At 36.8% G+C, this 26,979-nt stretch overlaps 1 protein-coding gene and 1 pseudogene across 1 annotated transcript in view; both read right to left on the minus strand.

The window, feature by feature from the left end:
• Window positions 1-1,284: 1,284 nt before the first annotated feature.
• On the minus strand, window positions 1,285-3,256 carry LOC114196862 (lysophosphatidylcholine acyltransferase 2B-like; annotated as a pseudogene).
• A 2,406-nt stretch (window positions 3,257-5,662) lies between these two features.
• Window positions 5,663-26,979, minus strand: part of EPHX4 (epoxide hydrolase 4) — a 40,820-nt gene continuing 19,503 nt past the window's right edge. The window contains exons 6-7 of the mRNA XM_028087681.2: window positions 23,732-23,880; window positions 5,663-5,894 (exon numbers count right to left, since the gene is read on the minus strand). Of these exons, the coding sequence (XP_027943482.1) occupies window positions 5,663-5,894; window positions 23,732-23,880 (381 nt within the window). The remainder of the gene's footprint in view (window positions 5,895-23,731; window positions 23,881-26,979) is intronic.

The raw sequence follows: 26,979 nt of genomic DNA on the forward strand, positions 1-26,979 counted from the left end.
AGCCAGTGTCGGGTGCTGTGCTATTTACTGAAGGAGGGACATGGCGTCAGCCAGCTCCTTTGTCCCTGGGGAGTGGTCTCTGTGCTTACTGCTCTTGGGGAAGCACTCCCAGAAGAGTGAATAATTTCCCCTCATGCGTCTCAGGTGTTTTTCTATTTTCATGCAATCTGTCTCTGCGTTGCTTGCCTGCCTAGAGCAGTGCAGTGCCCTTTGGGCTTTATCCTAGCCAATCCTGCTGACTTTAGGGACGTGCTGTGGCAGGGGCCTGAACTGGTCTTCTGGGGGAGGGTTTCACTGCACTGGAATGGATGCTGGTTTGGCCAAGAAAGGCAGTCATGCCAGAGCACAGGGGCATAGGATTTGGAGCAAAGCAGGCTAAACCGCCAGTGTCTGGGTTAGGTGCCCTCAGCAGGTGTCTCTGTGTGCCTATGCTGAGGGGCAGAGGAGGGAAATGGCACCTGCTGGCTCTTTTGTCCCCAGAGAGGTGACTCTGCGAATGCCACCTTTCACAGATATGCTCTAAGAAGAGAGAACAGTCCCTCCTGTGCTCCTTAGGCAATCCTCAGATCATACTGTCTGCCCTGGGGTTGCTCGTCTGCCTTCTTTCCAGGAGTAGGGCAGTGCGTTCAAGACTATCGCAGCCAAGCTTGCCAACCTCTAAAACTCCATTCTTTGAGCCCCGCTGGTTGCAAAAACTCACAGAAATCAACTCCTCTTATTTCCCAGCCAATGGCTTTGGGAAAGCGTTCTCCCTGTGTGTTCCCCTGTGTGCTCCCTTCTCTCTGTGACCACAGCTCCCTCCCCTCCACAGCACCCACTACCCATTTCTCCCCTAAACTGCATTTCCACACTTCCTACCTTCCCCAGTGTGGCCTCTCCTCTCCCTCTACTTGTGCACTTTGTCCTGTCAGTTCTCAGGTCAATTTCTTGGGTATTCAAAGTGATTTGATAGTTATCTAGGTGTGTTCAAGGGACAAGGCAAGCCTAAGGTCCTCCTACTATGCCTCCATCTTAGCACTTCTTATAAATAGATCTCTTATTCTCTACCTTTAGTCACATTGAAACAAACATATCTTAAGGAAAACAGGTACTATAAGATCTAATAGAAATATATATTTCTCAAGCACATTTTATGTATCATAATTAAGGGCTCAAGCTACTTAGAGTAAAAACTATTGTGTTTTTCCTCAAAGGATAATTTTATTTCAATCATGGTTTCTATTTGGAAGGTACTTTCACCATTTTCAGGGCTGACTTTAATATTTGAATATAGCAATTAAGCGGTTAATGTGGTAATGAATATATAGAGACTGTCTAGAGGTCTAAGTATGAATTAAATAACTTGGTATATTCTAGAAGCTTCAAGCAAATTTCTTAAAGTTCTTGTATGAAATGTAATCTGAATTCTGTCCAGATATGTCCTGAAAGAGTCTCAAAACATCAAGATCTGGCACTCCAAAGGCTACCCTAAGTATAGCAGTTAACTCCCCCTCTATTATGAAACCCTCCTCATCAAGATCAAAAAGCTTAAATGACACTTGCAGAATCTTCTCAGTACTGGCAGGATTGCATAGGATAGTCAGACCTGTCACATATTCTCTGAATTCTATATGCCATCATTATTCCTGTCAAAGGGGGCAAAAAATTGTTCCAAGGGCTCTGAAATTAGGACATTTAAGTAATTTGCAAATTCTTCAATTCCTATAGTGGCAACTCCTTTAGTGGCAACTGCAATTGGAGCATATTCATCCAGATGCTAATGAATAGTACCCCAATCTACCTTCAATTTCTAGCTAATTTTTGTAATTCCATCAAACTAGCTTCCATGGGTAATTGAAGGTTACCCGTGAAAATCATCAGTCTACAATCTTCCTGAGTGTGGTCTGTTACAGAACCACCCCTCCTCCCCAGAGCATTTGCCATGTTGATCCTCACTGTATTGGCAAAAGGGCTGGGGCTTTTTTTTTTTTTTTCTTGGTCATTTGATGTATAAACAGGCATAAACTCACGTTCCCCTTTGGTGAAGAACTGACTCAAGGTCAACATATAGACCTAGAAACCTGCAAACCCCTGCCAGGCTTAGGTCACCGTGTCCAGTGTATTTGGGTCCCTGGGTAGCACTGGCTGCACAGGAACACCTGGAGAGAAGTCCCCTAGTTTAAAAGTGACCAGACAGGTGCAATTGGTATGCACTCCTTCCAAGAAAATCAGGATCTGTGGCCACTTCCTTTCGGATGTCACTCGCTTCAGGTTTTCATTCCGGGTATTCTTCCTGGAACTGGGGTCCTCTGGGATCACAAGCACGGGCTGTGTTGACAGTAGGAGTTTTCTAGCCACTGGGATCTGCCCGTTTTGACTTGCCGAGACCACCAATGGTGACACTGCCACCACACAGGCGATTTGGTCAAAGAAAGTGGAGTGTGGGGCCATAACACAGATGAGGGCCTCATCTTGGGTTGCTTTTTCCCCTTTCACTTTAGCCAGGAACCCTGCTGAACAGAATGTTGCCTGAAACAAGAATTTGAGTGGTGGTCGCACCAGTTTTTCCCCCAACTCTTCGCAGGGTTGACTGGTGAAGCAGAACCGCTCATGGTGGAAAGTGAGGACACTGGCCAGAGGACAATGAAGAGGAAGGTGATGCAGGACTCACAGACTGGCATCAGGACAGTCCCAGTGAGGATGATATAGCCCAGCACCATGGGCTGATGCACCTCTGCTGCATGAAGGGGTTGGCCACTGCAGACGGTGCAACTTGTTCATCCTGTGGTGAAAGGTGGACTCCCACACCTCCACCTCAAAGTCCAAGGAGGTGGACTGAGCCATGAGGCCAACTTCTCAGTGGTCCCCGGGTGCCGGTAGATTGGATCTCAGGGCAGCCCCCAAAGCACATCCCTTCCCCATATTCAAGTGCCCTTTCCACACGTAATTAGAACTCTCAGATACAGTGTGGGTTAATAGGAAATGAGGATGTATTACCCTTAATTATTTCTTAAAATCAGAAAAATTAAAAATGGTGTAATAGAATATCAACAGTACAATCTTTTCTACTTTTTGTAAATGTCTTCCTTTTGACATATATGCTTAATAAATTATTTTCACATGATTTCTGACATTTATATTAAGGAGATATTATATACCTACTAGGGATATATGAATTTAAATAGATGAATATTAATTAAAACTTCTAATTTAAATGCCATTACCAGTAAAGTTTACTTACTCTGAGATGCTTTGGGAGTTGGTAAGTCAAATTCATTTACTCTCCCTACAAATTGATTTCTACAGAGACCATAATATCTCTTTAGGCTAAGAGGTTTAACTGATGGCACCCATGAGCCTTTATATGTTACAAGCACTCTTCCACATGCATAGCAAATTAGAATACATCCATTATCATGGGCTGGAATTAGCCATGGCACATTTGATTCATATTCTTAACAAGAGTCCACATGAACCAGTCAGCATTCCAAACTGATATAAGTAACAACAACAAACCTTAAAATCACCTTAGTCAGTAACAGATTTTCAGTAAAATAAGTCAGGATTATTTTACTGGGTCAACATAAACAGTCAAAGTCCTATTCCTCCCTTTGTAGCTGCCCTACATAAATGATCAAGAGGGGCGCCTGAGTGGCTCAGTTGGTTAAGCGACTGCCTTCGGCTCAGGTCATGATCCTGGAGTCCCGGGACTGAGTCCTGCATCGGACTCCCTGCTCAGCAGGGAGTCTGCTTCTCCCTCGGACCCTGCACCCTTCATGCTCTCTCTATCTCATTCTCTCTCTCAAATAAATAAATAAAATCTTTAAAAAAAAGAAGAAATGATCAAGAGAGAAGCATAATCAAAGTTGCTGTGAACCAGGCTCTCTCTTCTATACCTTGTAACATTTGCAACTCTGACAATGCTAATTTGCTAATTACTGATTTAAATTCCTTTCCCCAGAATTAAAAGTCAAATTATAGGCTTCTGAGAGATATTTCTATTTATTGGAACACACCAGGTTACCAGTAAAACAGAACAGTGTAGATACAGAGCCTGTTATTTTACTGGGAAGATTAGAGGCTTTATGATGAATCTAGGTCAGATTCTGGTTCTAATAGTTATACTGTGGCATTGACGAACCTTATTTTCACATCTATAAACTGGTAATACTCTACCTTGCAATGTTATTATGAGGCACAAGCAAAAATGTATATAGAAAGTTGGGTTTTTATTAGTAAATAAGAGTTGCTTAGGATACAGTGATGAGAATTCTTAAGGACATTCCACTTTCTTCTGTCACTATCAGAACTACACTTAGTGAGGGAGATATTTTTTTCACCAACTTAGTCTTATTTGGGAACATAGTTGTAGCCTCTAAGGAGCCATGATTTGGCAATGTTACTGATTGTCTCCCATGCCAAATGAGACCAACCCTAGAGAATGAGTAGTATTCCCTTGAGCTTGTATCATTCTCTATTCTGTAAGTCTTCCCACTCTTATTTGTAATGTTCATTACTACTCTTGAGTCCTTGTTTAATTTAACTGCATTCTGTGTATACTTCCTTTTTTAAAGATTTTATTTATTTGAGAGACAGAGACAGAGATAGCAAGAGAGAGCATGAGTGGGGAGGAGGGGGGAGAAGCAGGGAGCCCAATGCAAGGCTCCATCCCAGGACCCTGGGATCATGACCTGAGCAGAAGGCAGATGCTTAATTAATGCCCCTGTTTATACTTCTTAAGGGAAAGTTCCATATTACCATGTCATCTTTCCTTTATATTTCCCCCATAGTGCCTAGCAGTGTGTGAGATATGTTATTTATTCATTAAGCAAATATGTGAGTGCCTACAAGGGACCTAGGCCCTTATTCTAGATGCTGGATATATGTCAGTTAATAAAACAGTAAAAAAATCTATGCCTTGTGGAACTTAGATTCTAGTGCACATAGGAAGTACAGAATTCAATTCTGGTTGCATTATTGGGGCAAAAGGATATTTTGATCTTTTGTCTAAATCTCTCACCAATTTAGCTGGAAAATTAAGACAAGTAATTTGATAGATGTGCTTTCCTACTTTGCAGTATTTAATACACACACACACATATATATATATGTATACATGAGAATCTCTATATCATCTCTTGTTAATCTTTCCAGTATAAGTAGTATTTATGGCCTTTTTTAAGAATGTGTATTCTTCTAATCATATTTGCCTTCAAACTCATAAATATATTATAAACCCGAGAGATTTGACAATAGAATTTTTTAATGGTTGAAAAATAGTAAAAAGAAGTTTTGAACAATAAAATGAAAATTTATACCATTGCAGGTTTGCCTTTTTAAATATGGCGCAGCTAATCTTCCATATACATTTGTAAAAGGCACCAGATATTAACAGGGTAAAGAATGCAAGAAATCAAAACAGAGCCACTTTCCCCAACTTCCTTTTTGTATCAATATACACATTTTAAGGCAGATTCTTTTCTGTGCAAAATCCAACAGAAGAAAATCAACATTTTACAATTTCACACATTCTCAGATTTTTTTCAGTATCATTTGTCAGGATATTCATGATAAAGCATATTAAAACAATTTTTTCCTAATGAAGCTTAAAGAGGTTGATGAATAATTATTAAAAATTATTTAGAGATTTCATTACAGACCTCTCATAGAAGATATAGAAAAGTCAATCTTTTTTTCTTATTTCTTCTTTCAGAAATGTCCATATCAGTTTGTTCACTATGTCAGGTTGTTCTTGCTGAAGCCAATGACTGACTTCTGACAAAATAGTCAGCCTGAAATAATTTTTAACATAAATCTTTGTGACTTCAGCCATCTCAACCTCCATAAATGCATCTTTCTCTCCCCACAGTAGTAGCGTTGGAATGGTCACCATATGATGTTTGAGAGGCAGACAGCTATAAAAACAAAACACGTGGACTTGAGACTCATTGTAAAAGTTAAAATAACATTTTCCCATAATGTTCTTTTAAGCCATACATTCTCAAAGGAGACAATATCATCACCAACGGGGTGAAAATTGATTCTTGGGAGAGTGAAAAAAATTACTTTTTTTATGTATAAATCATGGATATACACACAGTACATAAACAGATATTAAAATTTCATAGGGTGGGGGGGGCAATTAGGAAAACAATGTCTCAAAAGGCTCCTTAAGGAGGTGATGATGAAAAAATGGTTGAGAAACACTGCATTAGGCAATCAATCTATACAATAAAAAATTTAAAAGGCTATTTAAGAAAGGGCTCAATAAAATTTTTAATTGGATGAGTATAGCAAAATTTATAATGAAGGTTATAAATTAAATATGAAATTCATCACTATGAAGAATAATTTGCTTTAAAAGGATACCAGAATTTCTGAATGGTGTGATGAAAGAGAGTTTTAAATGGTGTTACTTTAAATATATTTTAAATTGTTAGATAATATAACATTTATGTGAAATTGGAACTGAAAATTCAGAAAATATATACAGACTGAACTTTACCATTAAATGAGACTATATTTATTTTGCAAGAAGATTATTTTTAAAACAATGTTTTACTGTGTATTTTCTTAAAGTATAAAGAATAAAACCATGCATAATTCCATCATTAAAAGATAACTTTTGGTCATTTTCTATGCACGTAGTTGAAACCATACCATAAATAAAGGGCAATAAATAAACACAGTTTGTATATAGCATCCATACTCAAATTTCATGTTGAATTATAACTTGAGAATTTTCCCATTTCATGTTTTTCAAAAGTAATTGTGAAAGATAGTATTTTATGGTATAATGACCCATAAATGACTATTCTCCTATAACTGAATATTTAGATTATATCATCAGTTAAAACAAGGGGATGTTTTAAGCGATGCTATAATGAGCATTTTGTGCCCAAATCTTTTTTGGCATTTCAGATCATTTCTTTCAGCTAGAGTCCTAGAAGTGGCTTTCCTGAGCTAAAGAATATAAATATTTTTAAAGCTTTTGACATTTACTGCTACACTATTTTTCAGGAAAGTGGGATGGTATTAATTACACTCTTGTTGACTATGCATGAGAATGAACACATCACTAGACACTCTCCAGCACTGACTTCCATTTTTGTTAGTTATCAAAACTCATGACTTGTGGCTACTTGGGATTGATAGGATGCTGCTAGAATGTGCAGGATATCATACATGTCCACTAGGGACTTAACTTTTGCCTCCCATGCAAGTGGCCATCATTTGGTTATAATGCTCCTAAAAATTAAGGTCTTTGTGAATGGGTAAACGGATAGAAAAATAAACTCTTACTTAATTTTGATACATGGATTGCTATACAAACTTGCAAGTCACTCAAATTCTAGAGCTCATAAAATATTCAAAAGTAAAACATTTTCTAACTATTATCTGCATATTTAACAATATGTGAGCATGTGATAATTGAATCAGTAAGATAAAAGGAGTTTTAAAAGACAAGTAGTCAAAAAAAAAAGAAAAATATAAATTCTTCACTCATATGTGGAATTTAAAAAAAAAAACAAATTAACAAAGAAAAAAAGGGACAACCAAAAAAACCTAGACTCTAAACTATAGAGAAAAAACCGGCAGTTGCCAGGAGAGCAGTGGGTCAGGGAATGGGTGAACTACGTGAAGGGGATAAGAAGTGCACTTGTGATGAGCACTGAGTAATGTATAGAATTGTTGAATCACTGTATTGTATACCTGAAACTAGTATAACACTATATGGTAATTATAGTTGAATTAACACAATAAACAAAAAAAGGAATTTTTAAAATTTTTAAAAAAGAAAAAAGCAAGAAAAATAAAAATTCTTCACCAGATCAAATTGGGGATAAAGGGAGGAGTTTCCAGAAAAATGAAAAGAAGAGCGTATTCTCTGGCCCTAAGGTTTTAAATTGCTAAACTTCACATGAAATGTTACATATATTTATTTTTTTTGGATGTATTTATTTATTTGAGAGAGAGAGAGCACAAGTGGGGGAGGGGCAGATGGAGAAGGAAAGAATTTCAAGCAGACTCCCCGCTGAGAACAGAGCCAGATGCGAGGCTCAATACCATAACCCTGAGATTATAACATGAACGAAAATCAAGAGTCAAATGCTTAACTGACTGAGCCACCCAGGTGCCCCTGAAATATGTTACATATAAAAGAAAGTATCCCCCCAAAAATTGCTAGAACTAATACATGAATTCAGCAAAGTCACAGGATATAAAATCAATGGACAGAAATTTGTTGCGTTTCTATACACTAATAATAAAGCAGCAGAAAAATAAATCAAGGAATCAATCCCATTTACAATTGTACCAAATACAATAAGATACCTAGGAATAAACCTCACCAAAGAGATAAAAGATCTGTACTCTGAAAACTATAGAACACTTATAAAAGAAATTGAAGAGGAAATGGAAAAATATTACACATTCATGGATTGGAAGAACAAATATTGTTAAATATGTCCATATTACCCAAAGCGATCTACACATTTAATGCAATTCTGATCAAAATACCACAGCATTTTTCACAGAGCAAGAACAAACAATCCTAAAATCTGTATGGAACCAGAGAAGACCCCAAAGAGCCAAAGCAATTCTGAAAAAGAAAAGCAAAGCTGGAGGCATCATGATTCTAGACTTCAAGCTATATTACAAAGCTATACGCATCAAGACAGTATGGTACTGGCACAAAAACAGACACATAGATCAATGGAACACAACAGAGAATTCAGAAATGGACCCACAACTATATGGTCAACTAATATTCAACAAAGCAGGAAAGAATATCCAATGGAAAAAAGAAAGTCTCTTCAACAAATGGTGTTGGGAAAACTGGACAGCGACACGCAGAAGAATGAAAGTGGACCAGTTTCTTACACCATACACAAAAATAAATTCAAAATAGATGAAAGACCTAAATGTGAGACAGGAAACCATCAAAATCCTAGAGGAGAACACAGGCAGTAACCTCCTTGACCTCAGCAGCAGCAACTTCTTACTAGACACGTCTCTGGAGGTAAGGAAAACAAAAGCAAAAATGAACTATTGGGACTTTATCAAGATAAAAACTTCTGCACAGCAAAGGAAACAGTCAACAAAATAAAAGGCAGCCCACAGAATAGGAGAAGATATTTGCAAATGTCTTATCAGATAAAGGGCTAGTACCCACATGTGTAAAGAACTTATCAAACTCAACTCCCAAAAAAATAAACAATCCAGGAAAGAAATGGGCAGAACATATGAACAGATATTTTTCCAAAGAAGACATACAGATGGCTAACAGACACATGAAAAGATGCTCAACATCACTCATCATCAGGGAAATACAAATCAATAGCATGATGAGATGCACCTCACACCTGTCAGAATCACTAAAATTAACAACACAGGAAACAACAGGTGTTAGTGAGAATGTGGAGAAAGGGGAACCCTCTTACACTGTTGGTGGGAATGCAAACTGGTGTAGCTACTCTGGAAACTAGTATGGAGGATCCTCAAAAAGGTAAAAATAGAGTTACCCTATGACCCAGCAATTGCACTACTAGGTATTTACCCCAAAGATACAAATGTGGTAATCTGAAGGCACACCTGCATCCCAATGTTTATGGCAGCACTATCAACAATAGCCAAATTATGGAAAGAGTCCAAATGCCCATCAACTGATGGATGGATAAAGAAGATGTGGTAGGGCGCCTGGGTGGCTCAGTTGGTTAAACGACTGCCTTCAGCTCAGGTCATGATCCTGGAGTTCCGGGATCGAGTCCCACATCGGGCTCCCTGCTCAGTGGGGAGTCTGCTTCTCCCTCTGACCCTCTTCCCTCTTATGCTCTCTATCTCTCATTCTCTCTCTCTCAAATAAATAAATAAAAATCTTTAAAAAAAAAGATGTGGTATAAAATCAAAACCTCAATGCGATACCACCTCACACCAGTCAGAATGGCTAAAATTAACAAGTCAGGAAACAACAGATGTTGGTGGGCATGCAGAGAAAGGGGAACCCTCCTACACTGTTGGTGGGAATGCAAGCTGGTGCAGCCACTCTGGAAAACAGTGTGGAGGTTCCTCAAAAAGTTGAAAATGAAGCTACCGTATGACCCAGCAATTGCAACTACTGGGTATTTACCCCAAAGATACAAATGTAGGGATCCAAAGGGGTACATGCACCCCAATGTTTAGAGCAGCAATGTCCACAATAGCCAAACTGTGGAAAGAGCCCAGATGTCCATCAACAGCTGAATGGATAAAGAAGATGTGTACATACACACACACACACACACACACACACACACACACACACACACACACACAATGGATATTATGCAGCCATCAAAAAAACTGGAATCTTGCCATTTGCAACAATGTGGATGGAACTAGAGGGTATTATGCTAAGCGAAATAAGTCAATCAGAGAAAGACAAATATCATATGATCTCACTGATATGAGGAATTTGAAAAACAAGACAGAGGATCATAGGGGAAGGGAGGAAAAAATGAAACAAGATGAAACCAGAGAGGGAGACAAACCATAAGAAACTCTTAATCTCAAGAAACAAACAGGGTTTCTGGAGTGGTGAGGGGGTGGGACAGATGGGGTGGCTGGGTGATAGACATTGGGAAGGGTCTGTGCTATGGTGAGCGCTGTGAATTGTCTGAGATTGATGAATTACAGACCTGTACCTCTGAAACAAATAATACATTATATGTTAAAAAAAAAAGAAGAAGATAGTAGGAAGGGAAAAATGAAGGGGGGGAAATCTGAGGGCGAGATGAACCATGAGAGACTATGGACTCTGAGAAACAAACGGAGGGTTCTAGAGGGGAGGCGGGTGGGGGGATGGGTTAGCCTGGGGATGGATATTAAAGAGGGCATGTTCTGCGTGGAGCACTGGGTGTTATATGCAAACAATGAATCATGGAACACTACTCAAAAACTAATGATGTAATGTATGGTGATAACATCACATAATAAAATAAAATTAATTAAAAAAAGAAGATGTGGTATATATATATATATATACACATATATATATGTACACACACACACACACACACACACACAATGGAATATAACTCAGCCATCAAAAGAATGAAATCTTGCCATTTGCAATGATGTGGATGGAGTTAGAGTGTATTATACTAAGCAAAATAAGTCAGTCAGAGGAAGACAAATACCATATGATTTCACTCATGTGGAATTTAATAAACAGAAGAAAAATGGAAAGGAAAAACTGATAGAGAACAAACTGAAGGTTATTAGATGGAGGTGGGTGGGGGTGGGTTAAATGGGTGATGGGTATTAAGGAGGGCACTTGCGATGAGCGCTGAGTGTTGCATGTAAGTGATGAATCACTAAATTCTACTCCTGAAACCAATTTTACCATATATGTTAACTAACTAGAATTTAAATAAGAATTTAAAAAGAAAAAAGTAGGGCGCCTGGGTGGCTCAGTCGGTTAAGCGACTGCCTTCGGCTCAGGTCATGATCCTGGAGTCCCGGGATCGAGTCCCGCATCGGGCTCCCTGCTCGGCAGGGAGTCTGCTTCTCCCTCTGACCCTCTTCCCTCTCGTGCTATCTCTCATTCTCTCTCTCTCAAATAAATAAATAAAATCTTTAAAAAAAAAAGAAAAAAGTAATAAAAGAAAGTACATACAGCATGGTGACTATAGTTAACAATACTGTATTGCATATTTAAAAGTTGCTGAGAGAGATCTTAAAAATTCTCATCACAAGAAAAATAATTTTTAACTATGTACAGGGACAATGTTAACTAGACTTGTGATCATTTCATAATATATACAAATATTGAATCATTACATTGTACACCTGAAACCATTGTAATGTTTTAAGTCAATCATACCTCAATATAAATAAAACAAGCAAATAAACAAGTAAATAAAAAGTAAAACATTATTTTAGGAGAGTATGTTAAGCTGAAGAACTTATTGTGAAAACACTTGATAAAATATATCTGATTAAAAATGATTAATCTTAGTACGTATAGAAACAATTTGAAAAATCTAAAAACTGTAACAAGTAGTTACAATTTCTCGTCTATATTGCTAATCATTCAACCTATCAAAATATATTTTTAACATACCTATTTCAAGTAAGTCTGTTTTACCATGTTACTTTTCCAAAGTCCAAGTTATCAGCTGATGTGTAAGTATTAAGCCAGCAATTTCCAAGGTGTTATACACTCCATCATTACTTTTGCATGTGGAAATATTTTATTACTTTAAGAAGACAATGTAGAAAATAATCGTATCCATATACTCCCCAGCAGCTTAAGAAATAAAACACTGCAAATATGATTACACCCTTCTGCTGACCTTTCCTTGATACCATTTTTCTTCTACTCACCCTAAGCCAGTAGTTCTCAAAGTGTGGTCAACAGACTAGCAGCATCAGCATCGCCTGTGAACTTGTCAGAAATGACAACACTTGGGACCCATCCCAGACTGACTGAATGGTGGGGTCCAGCCATCTGTGTTTTAACACGCTCTCCAGGTGATTCTGATACAAGCTATAGTGAAGAACCATTACCATTGGAGGAAGGACTAGGTTGAATTTAGTTCTCAACACCCCCATGATGTTGTTTTGTTTTTTTTTTTCACTCCTATTAAGTCAGTGTTGTCTGGCCTGCATTATTTTTTTTTTATTGACATATAATGTATTACTTGTTTCAGGGGTACAGGTCTGTGATTCATCAGTCTTACACAATTCACAGCACTCACCGTAGCACATACCCTCCCCAGTGTCCATCACCCAGCCACCCCATCCTTCCCACCCTGCTCCACTCCAGAAACCTTCAGTTTGTTTCCTGAGATTAAGAGTCTCTTATGGTTTGTCTCCCTCTCTGGTTTCATCTTGTTTCATTTTTCCCTCCCTTCCCCTATGATCCTCTGTCTTGTTTCTCAAATTCCTCCTATCAGTGAGATCATATGATACTTGTCTTTCTCTGATTGACTTATTTCGCTTAGCATAATACCCCATGATGTTTTTAAACTTTTATTATATGTATTAAGATACCTCTCCCCCATTCCTATGGTTTTTTTGAGGAGCGTTTTTCCTTAAGCCCTCCTGGATCTTTGTCCCACCCCTGAATGGTGAGTGACAGTTGCTGGTTCAGGGTGCTGAACTAGGTGGGTCTATCAAATATGTCCTGAGGGTAAGAAATTCAATCTCTTTCTCCTCCTCTCTCTACCAGATTCATGGAAGGCAGTGACCTGAGAGGCAAGGGAAGTCGAGTTTGTTCTGCAAACCTTCCCACAGGTGATTTGTTCTAAAGTTTAGACTGGCACCAGGGAATTAGCAAGACCATTCTGGTTCTCGTATTAAGCCACAGTCTCTCCTTTATTAGTAATGAAGGTGATAGTTTGATTTTCATTTGCTGACTCTTGTTTGATCTCTTAACTGGTTCAGAAATTGAGCAGAAAGGGGTACTATTTGTCAGATCTTCCCAAATACAGTACATATATTTCTACAAACAATATATGGAGGTGTTTTGCATTTTTATAACTTTACATAAATGGTCTCATACTGTACATATTCTTCCACAACTTACTTTTGTGACCTAATATTATATTTTTAAGATTATCCATTGATGATACATTTAGTTCTACTCCATTTTCACTCCTATAGAGAATTTCATCTTATGATTATAGCACAGTTGATCCATTTTCCTCTTAATGGCCGTTTAAAATTTTCCAATTGTTTTCATAATTCAGATAATGTTGAACTTATTCTTGGACATGTCCACTGGTGCACTTATGGAAGGGTTTCCTTATAGTATATTCGCCCAAGCAGAATTGTTTCCTCAGAGAGTATGGACATCTTCAACCTTCGTCAATATTGTCAAGTTGTTTTCCAAACTGATCGTATGGTCCAAAGCAGCATGTATGAATTCATTTCCCTCCACACTATTGCCAACACTTGTTTTCAAAGGTTTAAATTTTTCCATTCGAATGAGACTGGAATACTTTTCATTTACCTGATGTGGTAGAGACTGCTCCGTAAAACTTCTTCCTTTCCACCATAGTGACAGAAAATCCAATTTACAGTTGGACCAAGGGCCACCCAGGATCAAGACTGACTACACTTGCCAGAGTTCTTGCAGCAAGGGGAGGATATGTGGTTTGGGAGAAACAATGTGTGCAACTTCTAAGCTGTGTCCAGTATGCCCTCCCTTCTTGTCTTCCCACTGACTGAAATGTAGATATGGTGGTAAACCATCTCTGACCACAAGAACAAGGAAAACACCCCAGGGATGGCAGAATAACAAGACATAAAATGCCTGACCAAAGAGTGATCTAACAGTCTTGATGATTTCATGGAGCACAGCTGACACACCAACCTAGACTTTCACTTGTGAGAGAATTATATTTCTTTCTCTACACTACTGTTATTTCAGGTCTCTATTACAAGCAGTAATAACTGTTCTATATCTGACTACTAGTAAGGTTGGGCATCTTTCATGTTATTGACCATTAAATTCCTCTTCTGTGAATTGCCTTTTTATATCCTTTTTTTTAAGATTTTATTTATTTATTTGACAAAGAGAGAGACAGTGAGAGAGGGAACACAAGCAGGGGGAGTGGGAGAGGGAGAAGCAGGCTTCCCACGGAGCAGGGAGCCCGATGCGGGGCTCGATCCCAGGACCCTGGGATCATGACCTGAACTGAAGGCAGACGCTTAATGACTGAGCCACCCAGGCGCCCTGCCTTTTTATATCCTTTACCCATTTTTTGGTTGGGCTACCTTTTTATTAATTTGGAGGCATTCTTTATAAACTCTAGATATTATTAGTTCATGATTGATTCTGTATTGCAAATAACTTTTCCCTATCTAAGGTTGCCTCATCATTTTATGGTATCTTTTGATATATTTTTAATTTTAATGTAGTCAAATTCAAATTTATCAGTCTCCTTCATAATTTCAGCTCTTCGTGTCTTATTTAAGAAATCTTTCCTACCTGGGATCATGAAAGTGTTTTCTTATTTTTCTAACATTTGAAAGTTTTGCTGATCATATTTGGTTTTTTTTTATTTCCCTAAGGTTTACTTCTTGTTTAGTAAGACATAGGAATCTAATTTTATTTTATCCATATGGATATCCAATTGTTCCAGCAACATGTATTGAATCTTTTTTTTTAAAGATTTTATTTCTTTATTTGACAGAGAGAGAGAGAGATAGCAAGGGCAGGAACACAAGCAGGGGGAGTGGCAGAGGGAGAAGCAGGCTTCCCGCCGAGCAGGGAGCCCGATGCGGGGCTCGATCCCAGGACCCCGGGATTATGACCTGAGCTGAAGGCAGATGCTTAACGGCTGAGCCACCCAGGCGCCCCTGTATTGAATCTTTTTACCACTGGTTTAAAATGTTCTCTGTCATAGCAAGTTCCCATATGTGCAATTCCATTCTTAGGTTTTCTTTTATGTTCCATTAACCAACTTGTCTATCCCAAAGTCAACACCATATTTTATTAATTTTAGAGTCTCATTACAAACCTTAATATTGGATAGGGTTAGACACCCATCTATCCTTTTCTTTAAAACTTTCTTGACCACCCTCAGCCTTATGCTCTTCCATACAAACTTCAAAATCAATTTTTCAAGTTTCATTGAATTTTCTTATGGTTTTGATTGAAATTAAATTACATTTATAGATCAATTTGTGGAAATCAAGAACTTTATGATATTGACGTTTTCCAATCATGAACATGATAAACCAGGGCTAATTTTCACTAGTTTACAACAGCAAGTCTGTATGGGTTGTTAAAATATTAAAATACTTCTCTATTGATTAGTAAACAGCTACTGCCCTGAGCTTGTATTCTTTACTACTTCCGATAAATTTTGACAATCCATAAAGGTGATCTTTTGTTAGAGTCATAATATTTTTTGTTGCTGTTGTAGAGTATCTATTTTTAAAATATGTTTTCTAACTGTTCATTTATAAGATCATAATTTTTGTAATATTGCACTTACGTATATCAACTTTGCTGAACAATTTTTGTTTGAATAACTTTTCTGTAGATTCTTTTTCTAGATAATAACGACATGTATTATCATGGCTTTGTTTCTTCCTTTCCTAATACTTACACTTTTTCAGTGTTTTTTAAATTTTTTATTATTATGTTAATCACCATACATTACATCATTAGTTTTTGATGTAGTGTTCCATGATTCATTGTTTGTGCATAACACCCAGTGCTCCATGCAGAACGTGCCCTCTTTAATACCCATCACCAGGCTAACCCATCCCCCCACCCCCCTCCCCTCTAGAACCCTCAGTTTGTTTCTCAGAGTCCATCGTTTCTCATGGTTCGTCTCCCTCAGTTTTTTTTCTTATATGGCTAAGACCTGCAATTCAGTGGTGATTAGAGGCAGTTAAAGTCACCAAGTTTATCTTTAGGCTTTATTTTTGTAGAAAATGTTTTTTGTGTTTCATTATAAAGTCTGATGTTTGCTATACGTTTCTGGTAGGCAGAAGTTCTCTTCTGCATTGTTGTCATAATGGAATACTGTGATTAATATAAAGACACTAACAGGGGCACCTGGGTGGCTCAGTCGTTAAGCATCTGCCTTTGGCTCAGGTCATGATCCCAGGGTCCTGGGATCAAGCCCCATATTAGGCTCCCTACTTGGCAGGGAGCCTGCTTCTCCCTCTCCCTCTCCCTCTCCCCCTGCTTGTGTTCCCTCTCTCGCTGTCTCTCTCTCTCTCTCTGTCAAATAAATAAATAAAATCTTAAAATAAAATAAAGAACACAGAATATCAAGTTTAATGGCAAAGGGAAAAGAAACCTACAAAGATGGTTTTATAAAGCAGAAGAAAACGTTATTATTCTCTCAGATAGAGGAAGGACTTCTCAGATCTTCCAAAGTTTCCCATGGTGATACAGCTATTGGACAGTACCACAAAATATTTTCTGCTTTTGATGTAGGTTTTTTATCCTCTTGGTCTTGATTCCTGGAATATCTTTTTATGTGCCTGTCAGCTGTCCAGGTGCAAATAACCAGGGCAAAACACCTTCAATACCTTATTTTTTTCTTGGACAATTAAGCAAAGGTCAGTTTCCCATACTACCCCTTCAGGAAATTCAGGCTTGATCTATCTGAGGTCTATTTTCACGTCCTCTATTTCTAGATTACTAAGAGCTGTTACATGAATATGAGTTGAATATTATTAAATGCTTATTTTTTAAAAAGATTTTTAATATATTTATTTGAGAGAGAGAGCGCGTGCAAGAGCAGGGGGGAGGGGCAGAGGGAGGGGGAGCGGCAGGTCCCCACTGTGCAGGGAGCCCAATGTGGGACTCAATCCCAGGACCCTGGGATCATGACCTGAGCTGAAGGCAGAGGCTTAACCAACTGAGCCACCCAGGTGCCCCTTAATTTATTTAGATGATTATATTTTTCCTTTTAATCTATTACTATGGTGAATTAAAGTAATGAATTTTAATGCTAACTTTGGTTTAATTTTTAATGCATGCTGGATTCACTTCCATAATATTTCATTTTACGTTTATGGATCTATGTTTATAATGTAGTTTGACCTATAATTTTCCTATTTTATACAATCCTTATCTTGTTTTGGTGTGAAAGTTATACCAGCTTCACAAAATGAGCTGAAGCATATGCCTTCTTTTTATAATGTCTAAAAGTGTCTATTAAAAAATGGGATTTCCCCTAAGCAATCGTAATCATTAATTGACCCAGAATTTCTAAAATATCAGATTAAAAGATGAACAGATAAAAAAAAAAGTGGGATTTCTGTGTTAGAACTTACCTTAAAACCACTTAGGCCTGTTTGTGTGGATGTGTATTGTGTTTTTGTGGATGTGCTTTAAATTAATAATTCAATTTCGTTAATGGTTATGTCTATTCAGGTTTTCTAATTCTTCATGAGTCAGTTTTGGTTACTAGATTTTTTCTTAAAAACTGCCCATTTTGTCAAAGTTCTCCAATTTGTTAACCTAAATTTTATATTTTAGTCTCTGTGATATTTATATCTATTTTCTGCTTAATATTGTTTATTCATGTTTTAAACCAATCTTGGCAAAATTTTGTCTATATTAATAATCTTCAAAGAATCTGCCTTTGGTTTTTTTGATTCTCTCTATTGTGTCTTTGCTTTTGATTGCATTAATTTCTGCTTTTTATCTACTTTAAATTATTTTCCTTCTAGTTTATTTTTGTTTACATGTTGTTCTTTTCCTACCTTCTCAAATTGAACTCTTCGCTCACTAATCTTCTATCTTCTTTTCTAATATAAGCATGGAAAACTATGAATATATTTCTTTCTAAGTACAGTTTTAACTGTATTCCACATGTTTTGATATTCTTATTTTTTCTAAGTTTTTATGAATTTCCATTATGTTTTTTTTGATCCATGTGTAATTTTTTTAAAAACATTTTTTCTTATGTAGGCTCCATGCCCAGCATAGAGCCCAATGTGGGGCTTGAACTAATGACCCTGAGATCAAGACCTGAGCTGAAATCAAGAGTTGGATGCTTAACCGACTGAGCCATCCAGGCATCCAGGAGTAATTTTTTTAAAGTTTTTATTTAAATTCCAGTTAGTTAACATAAAGTGTAATACTAGTTTCAGGTGTACAATATAGTGATTCAACACTTCCAGACAACACCTGGTGCTCATCATGACAAATGCACTCCTTAATTCCCATCACCTATTTAACCCATTTCCCTACCCACCTCCCATCTGGTAACCATCAATTTGTTCTCTATAGTTAAGAGTCTGTTTCTTGGTTTGTCTCTCCCTCTCTTTTTTCCCCTTTGCTCATTTGTTTTGTTTCTTAAATTCTACATGAGTGAAATCATATGATATTTGTCTTTCTCTGACTGACTTATTTCACTTACTTAGCATAATACTCTCTAGTTCCATCCACATTGCTGCAAATGGCAAGATTTCACTCTTTTTTATGGCTAATATTCCATGGTATATGTATACCATATCTTCTTTATCCATTCATTAGTCGATGGACACCAGGTCTGTTTCCATAATTTGGCTATTGTTGATATTGCTACTATAAAAATGCATGTATCCCTTTGAATCAGTATTTTTTATTTCTTTGGGTAAATACCTAGTAGTGCAATTACTGGATCATAGCCATGAGCAATTTAAAAGCTTTTAAATTTCTGAATATATGGAGTTTTCTAAAAGTTTATCGTTACTGTTAATTTCTAACTGCATTGTGTTCAGAGAACACAATCTATGTGATATCAATATCACAACCTTTGATATTGGTTAGGATTTACTCTGTAGTCCTGTATGTAATCTTTGTAAACATTTCTATGTACTTAAAAATATTGTGTATTTTCTAAATATTGGATGCAGGATTCTAGAATTGTTCATCAGATCAAAGATGTTAATTGGGTTGTTAAAATCTTCCATATCTTTATTAATTTTTTCCTGCTTGATCAACTTTTGAGAGAGATGAGTTAAAATCTCCAGTAGTAATTGTGAATTTGTCATTTTTCCTTGTATCAGCTTTTGCTTTATTATTTGGTGCTTTGTTACAGGTTTAGACTTGTTTATCTTTTTTGCAGGTTAGATCCTATAGTTAATCCAATTCCTAGCTCCTTCTAGTTCCTTGGCTCCAAATTTTTGAGAGTCCTTGAATGAGGCTATGGTCCTGAGGAATCTTAGGGTGATAAATGAGAGTGATTTCCCTACCTAAGTATAATGTACCATACTTTATTTGTAGTCATTTTATATTGCATAACCATTTTTAATTATGTACTTGGCCTTAATTACCCTAATGTAAAGAAGCATCAGAAGAGGTCAGTTGAGCTTCCAGAAGGTTTGATGTGGCCTTGACCCAGCCAGATTTAACCTATAGCAATCTAATTTAAAACTGTCTTTCACCTTTACATAAAATCGTAAGTTTTGACCTTCACAGGCCTGCTTTTTTTCACTCTTTCTCTCTCCATGCCAGTTAGTAGGATTCTAGAGCTTACTCTTGGGAATGCAGGTCCTCCTAATGAACAATTGTTCGTAAAAGAACCTCAGAAAGATCAGAATATTTTCCCTCTTTCCTTATAGCTACTTGCTTTGTGTCACAAAGCTAACTTTGATAAAGGGATAAATCAAGAACATTTAAAAACTATTCTTTTTATCTCTTGTTAAAAATTTAGACGTATGAAAATGTCATTCTATTTTCTCTTAGAACTCTCTTTACAAATATTATTTGTAAAAACAAACAAATGACAAAACATGGACTTGAGACAACGTTGCTGCTATATCCTACGAGATAAACCTGTAGCCTCTGCAATGTCAGTCTGCCTTTCTAATCATTGCCTTGCTTAATAAATGGGTACCTACAAATACTTTTTAAATTAACATCTGTTTTGCCAAAAATTTTTACATTTATCTTTGTAAATTTTGTTGTTGTTAGTCAAAAAAGAAGGTTTGGGTTTACCGCTTCTCCCCTCAATTCATATAATCTCTTAACTCCCCTTGGATTCCTTATTCAAAGAGTTTGAGAGATTTTATTTTATTTAAAATAACACCCACTATAGGGGCACCTGGCTAGCTCAGTTGGTGGACCATGCAACACTTGATCTCAGGGTTGTAAGTTCAAGCCCCTTGTTGGGTGTAGAGATTACCTAAAAATAAAATCTTTAAATAAAATAAAATACACCCACTGTAACTTTTTTCCATCCTCCTACTTTCAACCCTTTTTTGTCCTTATGCTTTAATTGTGACTTAATCCAATCTGATATTTAGTTTTTTAACAGGTAAGTATAATACATTCATATTTATTGTGTTTACTGACATATTTAAATTGTTTTTGACATCTTATTTTGTGCATTCTATTTACTTTGCTTCCTTTTTCTCCTTTCCTGCCTTCTTTTGAATTGATAGCTTTCTTGTCATGCTCTACTGGTTTTAAAATAATACATTCTATTTCTAATTTATTTTACTAGAAAAAAATTATTGGCATGTATATGTGTGTGTGTGTGTGTGTGTATCTATCTATCATCTATCTATATAATTTCTACTTTCATCCTCTAAATCAAATATAACCTGTCTTTTATATTTTCAATTCTTTAAGCTAGATTCTAGGTAATTTTTTCAGAGCTGTCTTCCAATTCATAATTCTCTTTAGTTTGTCTGATCTGTTATTTAACTCATTTATGGAATTTTAGATTTCAATAACAATATTTTTCTTTTCAAGAAGTTCTTTTGTTCTTTTTCAGCTCTTTCCAGTCTGTCTTGATATTTTCCTATTCTTTCTCATATTTTTTTCTTTCATATATTTAATGATTTAAACATACTTTATAATCTGTTAGTTCTAGTATTTGAACTGTGTTAAGAGTTCTGCAGTTGTTTTCTCACTCATTAATGGTAGCTTCATATTTTTCATAATTTGAATTACGAACTCATCTTCAGAGGACTTTATCTGTGGGAATATTGTAAGTCTGAGTTGAAATGTACCCTCCAGAAAAATTCTGTCTTTGTTTCTGCTGGGAAAGTGTACCAGCCTAGTATGATATTGAAATATAATGTTTTCGCTGATAATTCTAGTGCTATGGAGGTAGCATAAATTCAAGTCTCTAAACCCTTTTCAAGGCAGGCTGTGGGTTGCTAATTATTAAGAGAAATCTTTTTCTCCTATCTAGAGTCCAAACCCAAACAGACAAATCTCCGTATCTTGTCTTTCATTCTATACTTTCTCCCTAGACAATATCTTCTGAACAAAAGCCTCATTTGTCTCTGTCAATGACACCAAGACTTTATATATCTTCATCACAGATTCTCTCCTTTGAATTCCAAACCCTTGTATCTATCTACCTATTTGAATATTTGAGGTACCACCTCAAACTCAACTAGTTTAAGATCAATAAAGTTTATGACTTCCCCCTCAAAACCAGTTCTCTTCTAGTGTTTTCTCTCTCAGTGAATGGCATGACTATCCAGATAGCTGTTCAAGCCAGGAATTCAGGAGCCAACCTTGACATCTCTCTTTTTCTCACCCCCCCCAACACATCACCAACCCCTGTCACTTTTCCTCTTAAATATCTCTTAAATCTACCCATTCTCCCCATTTCCACTGCCTTCAGACTATTTCAGGCTACCATGATCTTTAGCCTGGACCACTGTAATTTCCTTACATTGAATGAATTTATCCAAATACAGATTGGATTTTTTCTCTTTTCTGTTTGAAACACTCATTTACTAGCTTCACATTCATAGCTCTTAAGTATTTAATATGGTCTCCGTGGCTCTGCGTGGCCAGCCACTGCTTACTCTCGGACCCGTTCTCATTTCATTGTCTTCTTCTGTGTGCCAGCCATATTAGCCTTCACTGTATTACTTAAAACCACAATTCGCTATCTTCCCACACAGCTTTGGTACATGCTATTTCCTTTTTCTGGAATGCCAATCCCTCTATCCCCAACTTTACCTGGTCAATATGTAACTCATTCTTCATTTCTCTGTTCAAACATTATTTGTTCAGTTCTCATCCCTTTCTCTCAATGTCTTTATTTATAACCATATATTCATTGCTGTGGTTATATGCTTGATGTCCGTTTTCCCCACTTGGCTAGTGAGATCAGGGACCTTTGTCTAGTTTTGCTTATTACTATATCTTGAGTGCTGGCATAGACCAGAACATAGAAAGTGCTTAATATTTCTTGAGTGAATAATTATCATGAAAAATATGATTACAAATATACATCTATTCACTATAACACAAAGGTAAAGAAGTGGATAGAGTTGTGGATAAAGTAAGTGACAACTACATGGGGGATCCATTATACTATTCTCTCTACTCTTCCATGTTTAAAGTTTCCTTAAGAAAAGATTAGGCAGCTTACAAAATCAGAACACGTTATTTGAAATAGTCTTTGGATAAACAGTGAACATAATCTTAAAAATAAAATATTGGCTATTGTTGAGAATGCTGCTATAAACATTAGGGTGCATGTATGTCTTTGAATTCGTACTTTTGTATCCTTTGGGGTAAATACCTATTGGTGCAATTGCTGGATCATAGGGTAGTTCTATTTCTAGCTTTCTGAGGAATCTCCATACTGTTTTCCAAAGTGGCTGCACCAGTTTGCATTCCCACCAACAGTATAAGAGGGTTCCCCTTTCTCTGCATCCTTACCAACACCTGTTGTTTCCTGTTGTCAATTTCCAAATTATGGAAAGAGCCCAAATGTCCACTGGCTCATGAATGGATAAAGAATATATGGTATATATATACATATATGTGTACACACACACACACACACACACACACACACACACACACACACACTGGAATATTACTCAGCCATAAAAAATAATGAAATCTTTCCATTTGCAATTACATGGATGGAGCTAGAGAGTATTATGCTAAGTGAAATAAGTCAGAGAAAGACAAAAACCATATGATTTCACTCATATGTGGAATTTAAGAAACAAAACAAATGAATGTGGGGGGGGGTGGAAAGAAAGGTAAACCAAGAAACAGACTCTTAAGTATAGAGAACAAACTGAGGATTACTGGAGGGGAGGTGGTGAGGGAATGGCTTAAACAGGTGATGGGTATTAAGGAGGGCACTTGTGATGAGCACCGGGTGTTGCATGTAAGTGATGAATCACTAAATTCTACACCTGAAACTAATATTGCACTGCATGTTAATTAGCTGGAATTTAAATAAAACTTGGAAAAAACTAAAATATTGGCTCTTCAGGGAATGAATATTTTATTTAACTAAAAAGAAATTATACTGACCTGAAAATATTTCGGTAATGGTTAATTGGGCCACTTAATGCTCCAGGCTGGGAGAAGACATAAATATAAGCTTCAAGATCTTCTGTTGTTAATCGACATCCTTTTCTTCCAATGCCAGTGCTGTGACTGGTAAACAGATGTTTCAAAGCCTAATTTAAGTGAAAAGACAATAATTAAAACTTTTTAGTTACCTAACCATAAACTAAACCTTTGGCTTCTGAAAGGGAATAATGGTCAGTGTCAGTAACAACTCCCCCTTTCTGCTCTAGCCAGGTAGAAGACCTCATTGTTTACAAACATATTAGACACATTTTTGCTTTCCTGGATTGATGTTTGATATTCTTCCCTTCAAATCCCCCATGTACACTTCACCCTTAGGAAAAGCCACCTGTCTTTTTTGGGTGCCTATTCACATTCTACAAGCCTAAGCTCAGATACTATCACCACCCTAGTCTTCCCCCATATTCTAACTAACAGTAGTTGATCTGTTTACTAACAACCAATCTACTCTCCTCCCCCCACAATTGTTTGAATTTTTTTGACCACAAACCAGAGTAACAAACACATTTTTTAGCATGATCCAGTTCATACTCCTACACATACGTTTCTGAAACAAATGTTTAAAGAAATATCCCTTACTCTTATTATAGTAAGTAGTGATATTTTCAATTCACTTCTGTTCTACTTTATTTTTTAAAATTCATATTGCAAGCCACGAAACTGATCTCATGACTCACTAAGGGGCCCCCTCCCACAATTTGAAAAACACTGCTCTATACCAGCATTTCTCAAAGTGTAGATCTAAATCACCTGCATTAGAATGATTGGGATTCTTGTTTAAAAGGCAAATCCCTCGGGGCACCTGGGTGGTTCAGTTGGTAAAGTGTCAGTCTCTTGATTTCAGCTCAGGTCATGATCTCAGGGTCCTGGGATGAGCCCCATGTCTGGCTCCATGCTCAGTGGGGAGTCTGCTTAAGGATTTTTCTCCCTCTCCCTCTGCTCCTCCCCCTGCTCACCCTCTCTCTCTCTCTCTCCAAAATAAATAAATTGATCTTTAAAATATGAAATAAAATGCAGATCCCTCAACCCCAAAACACACCTACAAAACTATGAAATGATTTATACAGGAGGTGATTAATTGAAACATTATTTGTAATAGCAAAAGACTGGAAACAAAAAATGTCCATCATTTGGGGGTTGGTTGAATAAACTATGGTATAGACAGATGATGGTGTATTATGTTTTCTGAATACTCCAAGAGAAGATGGAAATGAGGGGCGCCTGGGTGGCTCAGTCATTAACCACCTGCCTTTGGTTCAGGTCATGATCCCAGGGTCCTGGGATCAAGCCCAGCATCTGGGCTCCCTGCTCCGTGGGAAGCCTGCTTCTCCCTCTCCCACTCCCCCTGCTTGTGTTCCCTCTCTCACTGTGTCTCTCTCTGTCAGATAAATAAATAAAATCTTTAAAAAAAAAAAAAAGAAGATGGAGATGATTACATGCTATGGAGTAGCTGATCCCCAGGACATATTTTTAAGTGGGGGGAAAAAAAGGGTGGAAAATAGTGTTTATAGTATGTTATCTTTTGTGTAAGGAGGAGTAGACAAATACATTCACATATGCTTATATTTTTAAAAAAGAAACAATAAAAAAATGAAACAAAAACTAACCAAAATGGTTTCCCTATGGGGAGGGAGGAAATAGGATAGAGACAGAAAAACAGGAAACAGAGACCGAAGTGAGACCTCTCTGTACCTTGTATTAGCATTTTGACTAGAACCACATAAATGTTTTTTATAAAATATAAAAGTTAAACAAAACTTTGTAGTCTTAATTTTGCTTTGGAAATATGAATAAGAACGCATGATTTTTTTTCACTCTAAAAATATGTAAGTACAATATCTATCCAATGGAAAGGTCTAGAAGCAATAAAAACCCAGTAACAATGATCACCTTGACACCCAGACTGTGGTTTCTAAGTACAGTTTCCTACTAATAGGAGCCCGAGTTCCTTCAATAAATGACTGATTCCGGATCTGCAGCAGGAAATAAAAAATGAACCTAGGACATTAAGGAAGCAAGCTATTACTGACCGAAGATTTATGTCAAAAGGACACAGGAGCCAACCTGAAGGAGTTTCCACTTGCCTAATATGAGACAATCTGAGCATAAAAAAGAACGACTGTAATTGATTGATACATGTCAAATATATTTTTAAAACTCATGAGCTCATAATAATATGGAAAAAAAGAAAACTTCATTGGTTGTCATTGGAGATTTCTAGGTCACCAAGTCATTACCTTGGAAGTTGTTTATAAAGGTAAAGAATGAAGCATTTATCCTGCCATTCTTGTGTGAACTGTATTTCAGAATAACCAAGCAGTAGAAATGGACAATTCTAGTTAATAAAAGGAAGAATTCCAGTTAATAAAAGCAGAAAAAAATGATAGAATTAGAAAATCACCATTTTGCGAATCCTAATGAAATAATGGACCTATGCAGTGATGATCAAGGTATGCTAAAATTATCTGGTGAAAGGTTGTTAGGAAATTTAGATAGGCTGACTATATAAATTTAAGTGAGCCCACTGGTCAGTGTTAGTGTTAGTAAAACTGCGAGAACTAGACCCTAGGTGCTTCCCTGATGTGATGCATTAGGAAATACACAGCACCACCTGCCAGTATTCTTGTCAAATTAAAAATCAACCTAACCAAGCCTCTAGATTAGTAGCAACCATGAAGTAGGAGAAACAAGGGTTAGCAGAACAAGTTAAATAACACCATGATGAAGTAGTTAGCCAAATCCAAAATGTGGATCATTCCTCAGAACAAATAAACAAATATGAAATTTCTTCAATAAAAAAATGGTGTTAAAAAAAAAGAAGGAACTGTTATAGCCTGAAAAAACCATAACAATCAAATACAATGTATGGACCTTGTTTGGTTCCTGATTCAAACAAATAAAGTGTTAAGGAAATTTGAATGGAAATCCAATGGAATGGAAATTTGAATATTAAATGATAGTAGGGAGTAAGTATTCATTTTGTTAGGTTTGATAATGGTATTGGAGTTATTTGTTAAAAAAATGTCCTTATCTGTCAGAGATATATACAGAAGTATTTCCAAGTAAAATAATATTGTCTTTTCTAAAGCCTCCCTAAATATCTAACACCACACCAGATATACAAGAAGCATTCGATAAACTTTCAAGAAATAGATACAACACATGACTCCTGGTTGTCCGTGTATATG

Source organism: Eumetopias jubatus, unplaced genomic scaffold (assembly GCF_037043125.1).
Source record: "Eumetopias jubatus isolate StellerSeaLion01/CBP00866 unplaced genomic scaffold, mEumJub1_p1.0 scaffold_4, whole genome shotgun sequence".
NCBI classification, from domain to species: domain Eukaryota; kingdom Metazoa; phylum Chordata; class Mammalia; order Carnivora; family Otariidae; genus Eumetopias; species Eumetopias jubatus.